Source organism: Callionymus lyra, chromosome 1 (assembly GCF_982586985.1).
Source record: "Callionymus lyra chromosome 1, fCalLyr1.hap1.1, whole genome shotgun sequence".
NCBI classification, from domain to species: Eukaryota; Metazoa; Chordata; class Actinopteri; order Syngnathiformes; family Callionymidae; genus Callionymus; species Callionymus lyra.
Genome location: NC_141818.1, coordinates 31,142,164 through 31,149,823, shown reverse-complemented (window position 1 = coordinate 31,149,823; position 7,660 = coordinate 31,142,164). Strand labels below are relative to the sequence as shown.

Genomic DNA, 7,660 nt, shown 5'->3' with positions numbered 1-7,660 from the left:
ACACACTTGTCATGTTCGAGTCGGTGTGGGTTTCTGCTCATTGTTCATCTATTTTGGACCAGAATTACTGCAGGATCTAAACAGATTCAGGCCAGACTCCTCAACCTGCGACCCTGCTGAACCTCTTGGGGTCTGCTCCAAAAATAACTGTGAACTGCTGGGATAAAACCCTGTGCAGATGAAGTGATGAAGGACTTCACAGTGGTCATAATGTTAAGAGGTCAAAGAGCATTTGAGCCGATTTCAATTAAAAAAAAAGAAGTTTTTGTGGAAACAACATTTATTTCAGCAGCAATAATTGCAATCATACAAAAGAAGGAGCTCTGGGTCCAAGTCTTGATCAGAACCACAGATACATTTCCTCAGGGGTGCGACCCACTTTAGCCTGGTCCGATCAGAACCACCTTATTTCCAGTCTTCAGCAGTGCCCGAGTAAGCCCTCCACCTGGTTCTGCACCGGGAGCAGAGTTAGGTCCCCGGACACAGAGTCATCTCCGGACATCAGCCACACTGCAGAGAAGAAGCTAGTGTGACTAATAAAGAAACGTCAACAACTGTGTGTGCGTTTGTGTGTTGACTCGGTCAGAGTGTGTTTCCATCCAAGAACCAAGTCTGAGAACTGGGACAGAAGTGGACCTGAACATGTTGCCAAGTGACAACAAAACAACAACAACAGGGAGCGAGTGAGGAGAGGAGGGAGGAAGCTGAGCAGCGGACTGGAATACGAATGAAACTGCTACACAACAATATGAAGAAATCAGGGTGATGAGTGGCTCTCTAGCGCCGCCTGTGGTCGCCCATGAAGACAGGTGGACACAGAACATTGACTGACAATCGCGAAAGAGTGCAGATGAATGACAGACGAAGACTCCTCACCTGCTCAGGTTCAGGGCTCCCTCTCCGAGGACACGTCTCCATCTGCTCCACTGCTGGCGTTGGCGTCGTGTCGGGACCGTAGTGGAGGTCTGTCCCGGCCCGACTCAGAAGGCCCTTTGGACCGAGTCTTCTCCTTCCTCTGCTGCTGCTTCTCCTGTTTGCTCAGCTGACGAAGAGAAAGCGTGACCGACTGCATACGTTCATGAAGACAATGTGATTTTTATTTTGAATTACTTAAAGGTGTTTATGGTAGCATAGATCTACTTCATTACTGTGACAGTTGAACACATGTACAAAGTGTAGATAAAACTTTTCTACAAATGGATGATCAATATCAGTATTGCCACTGATACCCATTTATCTGGATAAAGGTTGGTTATTCAAAGCGTTTGTGGTAGGATATGAATTACTAGGATTGGATTAAACGATTCAATAAGATTTAAGAATCCTCCCTGAACAACACATTTCCAAGATTGTATCCAATCTAATCAGATTATCTTTAAAAAAAAGATGTCAGCTGGGGATTTTCTTACCTGCTTGGGATCTGTGGGGCCTCTCGGCGACGTGAGCTCGATCGTTACTGGGCCATCGTTCTGGATGTGGACTTGCATGGACGCCCCGAACTTCCCGTCTGCAGAAAGAGAACAGATGAGCACATGACACGGGTGTATCAGACGTGAGAAGAAAGCAGCAGGAACTGGTTCCGAGTCCTCTTCTGGGTCTGAGAGATTAATGACACCGATCCAGCCACTGCAGCAAAGTGCAGCACAAGCACATTCTGAGGGAGAGGACTCATTAGTGTCTTTTACTGGGACGAGGTGTTCTCAGCGTCGCTCCCTGGTGGGTCGACCCACTTCACTGCTGCGGTGCTGTGATGGAGCTGATGAACCAGAGGTGACCATGGAGGCCATCCTAACACCCGGGGAGGACTCGGAGCTGGCAGAGGTGCTAAGAGGAGTGACCCCCCCCCATACTTCTAATGAGCTCTGGATCAAACACTCCTCCACACCGCTGCCTTGCTTCAGTTGATGGTGCACCTCCTCTGTGAGAGGAGCCCTCTAGATAGTTCAGGACTAACCAAACTCGACTGCACATTCTCCAGCACTCACTAATTGGAAGTATGTGTGCTTGTGGAAGATGTCATTGTTTATTTCAAATAAATATTTGCCTACTAGGTAGCGCTATAGAGATGCAAAGTGATTTCATCCCCTCATAGCTGCGGTGACAACATGGTCACCTCTTATTTTCTCGGGCTTGTAGCTGCTCCTCAGGTTCTCCAGGATGCTCTCGTAGAACGGCTGAGCCAGCTCGGCCGGCATAGCCTGGTGGAAGTCGGGTTTGTTGCCCTTCAGGATGCACTGCAGGGTGAACTGGCTCACACACAGAACCTCATAGTCCAAGTCCATGACGCTCTTGGTCCAAGCTCGACCGCTTTCATCTTCAAACAGCCGCAGGTTGAGGAGCTTTCGGACTCTGAAAGAACAGAAGAGCTGTGAAGAAGAGCCGGGCACTCAACCTGATCACCGGCGAGGTCACGAGCTAGTGTTGCTCCTTTAAACATACGAGATACTTTGAACATCGGGAAAATGTCTGAAGAAAGGCATTTACAACTAATTTAATTTGAAATTTAAAGAACAAACATGAGAATAATTATGAATATCATAGGTTTTCGAGGCTCACGCCAGCGAACAGTCAGAAGTTGGGGCGAATAAACCGAAAAATAATTGAATTCATCAAATTATCATCTCCTCAATTTAAGACACAGGGTTCCGCGGACTGCTCGCTCTACTTAGAGCTAGTTGCGGACGAACACAGTAATACAAAGATGACTGAAAAAGCAGACATGTTTCAAGAACATATTGATATTTTTAAAACATGTTTTTTGTTTACATACAATGCAACAGAACCATGATATTGTCCTTTAAAAAAAAAAAAGATTATAGAAAGATAAACACTTGGCCGTACATAGTTTTGATTTAGAATCTTGAACGAAACCTGCATTTCACTTCGACTGTATTTATTATAACTTATGCTGTGATTTAAATAAATTAGCCTGTAGAAAGCCTTACTATTTTAAACATGTTAAAGATTGTGTTACTTATAGCGGATACATTTTCACTGAGTGGGTGTTGCTTTGTGACTGCTATGGTTTTTGTGTTGTTTCTCTTCAACACACAACATGATGTGACACCGACCCTTCTTATGTTTAAGGATGAATGCACGTTACACTTCTGCCACAACAGTGGTCACGTGACTCGGGTCGTTTGTTTCCGGAAACTCACATGTAATCCGCATCTTTCTGAGTGTCCTCCGTGGAGATCCCCAGCAGAACGCAAAGTCCTCGTCCTATGGAGCCCACCTGCTCGTCTCCCACTGCAGCACACACACACACACACACACGTCAATACAAACCACCACCAGTGTACACAGAGGAGCCGTAGTTGAACTTCCGGGTGTCCTCTCAGACATGTGTCCGGATAAAAATAGTCCAAGCGATATAGCATTGCTAATGCTAATGCTAACAAGCTAGCTGAATGCGACGCGTCTCTAAGTGAGTCGTCGGTGTGTGTCCTGTTCACTACCAACAAGCAAGAGTGAGTGAGTGATATCAAAACCATCTCACCCGTCACGCTAGCTCTGCTGACCCTCTGGACCACAGCTCGCATCTTCTCAGTCCAATGACCACACGTTTCATGACGTCACCACCCGCGCACGGTGCTTTGTCGCCCCCTGGCGGGGCGGAGAGACTACTACAGGAGATGTCAGAATCCTTTTAGTAAGTAAGTAAGTAATATTTATTTATATAGCGCTTTTCCAGACCAGGGTCACAAAGCGCTTTAACAATCAAAACAATACTCAAAAAAGTATATACTTTAAAGATCAAGATAATACTGAGAACAACACAGGAGTTCCAGAAAATCAAGGAAAAGCCTGAACAAATAGAAACGTCTTAAGATGTTTCTTGAAGGAGTCAGTAGATCATCAAACACAGAGGGATAGAAATCATTCCAAAGCTTAGGAGCAACAGCCTGGAAGGATTTCTCTCCTCTGGTCCTTAACCGTGTTCAGGAACCATCAGTAGATTCTGATCCACAGACCTCAGAGCCCGAGCTGGGGTGTAAGGCTGGATCAGATCAGTGATGTAAGGTCTGACCATGAATAGATCTGAAAGTAAGAACCAGAATTTTAAAGTTGATCCTGAAAGAAACTGGAAGCCAGTGAAGAGTTTTAAGGATCGGAGAAATGTGAGTTCTTCTACTTGAGCAATTTGTAAACAAAACGCATGAATTAGTTGTAAAGGCTCTACAGAGTATACAATTAAATAATATGAATTAAATAATTTACCTTTACTTTCCCACATTGTGGAAATTGGATTTGTCTCAGCAGTTCCCAGCCAATTAACATAAATAGACAAATATTTAATAACAAGTAAGATTTATAAAATTATAAAAACACAATAATAATCCCTCCTTCCTGCACCACATGTCAGTGCATGAGACATGTCACACATTGGAACCCCTTGTATGCAGAATCAAAGTCGGTGACACTAGACTTCGTTGGTCGAACACCAAGACGATCAGTCAGTTTCTCCTCAGACGTTTATTGAACAGACAGTTGGGTAAGATCAGTGAACGTTGGCGTGTTTTGTTTCATCCCAGTCCGTTAGACAGCCGTCAGCAGTGTCAAAAAAGTCACCCGTTCAAAACCACCCCACTGTCCTGGTGACTCTCATCATCATCATCATCATCAACTATTTGTCTTGACTTCCGCCAAAGAAGTACTTGTAGAGACCGTTGAGCCACGTTATTACTATGTAGTTTTCTTCTCTGTAGGTGAGGACAGTCCTGGCGTTTTCAGTCGTATAGACGACCCTCCGTTGATTTGGGTTCGGGTTCACTTCCTCCAGCGGGGCTTGTACTGCTTCACCTGCAGAGACACAAATGGATATATATTTACAGAATTTCCATTAGCATGCATTTGAAAGAATATGCATGTGGCCTATTTTTCTATTGCTTATTTTGTGTGTAATCTTATTTCATTCTTTTATTCTGTACTGACACAACACAGAAAAAAATACCATGTTTTTGATTTTGTCGATCATCATATGTGAGACTTTCGTTGAGCATTTTTTCCGAATTTGTTCTTTAAATGATAATGAATTTTAACATTTCATTTTTCATTTTCGCCGTTTAAACGAGAAGCTAAACAGACACGAGTCAGTGACAACAACACTCGAGCTGCTCACCGCGTCTGTAGAACTGGTAATACGCGACCCCGCCGAGCATAGTCCAAGTCCCGACCGCGTACAGTATCGACGCTCGACGCTTCCACATCAATGGATCAGCGATTTTCATGTTCCTTTCGAAGTTTCAGTGTCTCCAAGAGTGAAGGACGGATGTTTGGTGTGACCTACACGAGAACTTGACCCGGAAGTCAACAATGAGTGCTTTCGGTGGCTCCATCTAGTGGACCTGATCGAAAAGTGCATTTGGTCAAACCAATTGTCTCGATCATAAAACTCGTCAATCTTTTTTTTTTAATAAAGCATGGCAAAGCGGTAACGTTTGCATGAAAACGCTGGATAATTATGGAGGTTGATTTTAATTATGTATTTATTATTATTCAAAAAATAAGAAAACTGAAATAAAAAATATGTTTTTAATAAAAAAAAGTTGCGTCAATAAAAAAACATCACTTTGATAAAAAAAATACTTGATATAAGCAACTCATGTTGTGATTGGACAATTAAGACATTAAGAAAGAAAACAGTTTTTTTTTCATTAAAGTATGTAATAACATTTTTTAAATATAATTTTTTTTTTTTCTAAATTACATTTTTCTTTTGATTACATTTTTTATTGACCCCCCCCCCCCATTTCTGATCGAAGCAACTTTGTTTTTGATTGAATAAGAAAACATTTCAAAAATCTTGATTGAATTTTTCTTTTTTTTCAATCAAAATTATTTTTTATTAAAGCAACTTTTTCTTTTATGAAAACATATTTTCTTATTTAAGTAACTTAATAAAGTTGTTTTTTGTTATTATTCATGTTAGTATAGTTGTATAAAAGTAAGTAAGTAGGTAAGTAATTTTTATTTGTATAGCGCTCTTCCAGACCAGGGTCACAAAGCGCTTAAACAATCAAAACAATATTCAATAAAGTATATATTTTAAAGATCAAGATAAAACTGATAACACAACAGGAGTTCCAGAAAATCAAGGAAAAGCCTGAACAAATAGAAACGTCTTAAGATGTTTCTTAAAGGAGTCAGTAGATCCATTAAGCGCAAAGAGAGAGGAAGATTGTTCCAAAGCTTAGGAGCAACAGCCTGATTTCTCTCCTCTGGTCCTGAACCGTGTGCGAGGAACCATAAGTAGATTCTGATCCACAGACCTCAGAGCCCGAGCTGGGGTGTAAGGCTGGATCAGATCAGTGATGTAAGGAGGAGCCTGACCATCAATAGCTCTGAAAGTAAGAACCAGAATTTTAAAGTTGATCCTGAAAGAAACTGGAAGCCAGTGAAGAGTTTTAAGGATCGGAGAAATGTGAGTTCTTCTACTTGAGCGGGTTAGAATTCTCACTGCAGAGTTCTGAATCAACTGCAGACGAGACAGATCCTTCTTGTTAAGACATGAAAACAAACTGTTACAATAGTCCAGACGAGAAGAAACAAACGCATGGATTACAAACTCCAGATCATGTTCCGACAACATTTTCCTAAGTTTAGAGATTTTTCTCAGTTGAAGGAAACAGTTTCTGGTCAGTTTTCTGCAGTGTTGAACTAGAGACATGTCTTTATCAAATACAACACCCAGGTTTCTCAGGCTCAGTTTGACAGACTGACCTAAGTCACCCAAGTACTGACTCAACCCTGGAACCTTATCATCATGAGCAATAACCAGAGTTTCAGTTTTGTCCACATTTAGCTGTAGAGTGTTTTAACTCAGCCATTGTTTGATTTCTAGCAAACAATTGACTAAGCTGTTCAGCCTCTGGGGCTCATTTGGATCAAAATAGCAGTAGAGCTGGATGTCATCAGTAAAAACGTGATAAGAAACATCAGGAAATCTCTGAATGATTTTACCGAGGGGAATCAAGTACAGCAAAAACAATAAAGGACCCAGGACAGAACCTTGAGGGACTCCACACAACAGATCTGCCGATTCAGACCTCATTTGATTGGCAGATACACTAAAACTGCGCCGGTAAAGGTAAGATGAGAACCACTGTTACACAGACCCATACAGTCCCACTTCATCGCTCAGTCTTCTAAGCAGGATCTGGTGATCAATTGTGTCAAAGGCCAAGGACAGATCCAAAAGAACCAGAACAGTGAATTTACCCGAGTCAGCCGACATCGTGATGTCACTGGACACTTTCAATAAAGCTGTCTCCGTAGAGAGATGTTTACGGAAGCCAGACTGAAACTTCTCATGGATGTCGCTCTGATCCAGGAACAAAGACAGCTGCTCAGACACCACCTTCTCCAAGATCTTGGACAAGAAAGGGAGCTTTGAAATAGGCCTGAAATTACTGAGGTCAGTTCGGTCTAAGCCTGGTTTTTTGAGCAGAGGCTCCACAATAGCATGTTAAAATGCACTGGGAAAAACCCCTGTGGAAAGGGAAAGGTTCACCATATTGGTAACCCAGGGGCCAATTACATCAAATACTTTGATAAAAAGCCTACAAGGAAGGACGTCATCTGAGCAAGAGGAGGGTTTCATCTTGTTCACTAGTGCTGAAATATCACCCAAATATACAGCAGTGAAGGAGGACCAAGA

General features: G+C 42.3%; 1 protein-coding gene and 1 long non-coding RNA gene across 2 annotated transcripts; both read right to left on the bottom strand.

Annotated features, from left to right (window-relative positions):
* Positions 1-263: 263 nt before the first annotated feature.
* Positions 264-3,582, bottom strand: dtd1 (D-aminoacyl-tRNA deacylase 1). The gene is made up of 6 exons (XM_087782850.1): positions 3,500-3,582; positions 3,159-3,249; positions 2,114-2,349; positions 1,410-1,507; positions 877-1,042; positions 264-510 (listed from the first exon to the last, which is right to left on the bottom strand). The coding sequence occupies exons 1-5, from the start codon at positions 3,540-3,542 to the stop codon at positions 887-889; spliced, it is 624 nt and encodes a 207-aa protein (XP_087638976.1). The 5' UTR covers positions 3,543-3,582; the 3' UTR covers positions 264-510; positions 877-886.
* An 875-nt stretch (positions 3,583-4,457) lies between these two features.
* Positions 4,458-5,292, bottom strand: LOC148088928 (uncharacterized). Its single transcript, XR_015710449.1, has 2 exons — positions 5,123-5,292; positions 4,458-4,803 (listed from the first exon to the last, which is right to left on the bottom strand). It is a non-coding gene; the product is annotated as an uncharacterized LOC148088928 (long non-coding RNA).
* Between the last annotated feature and the right edge of the window lie 2,368 nt (positions 5,293-7,660).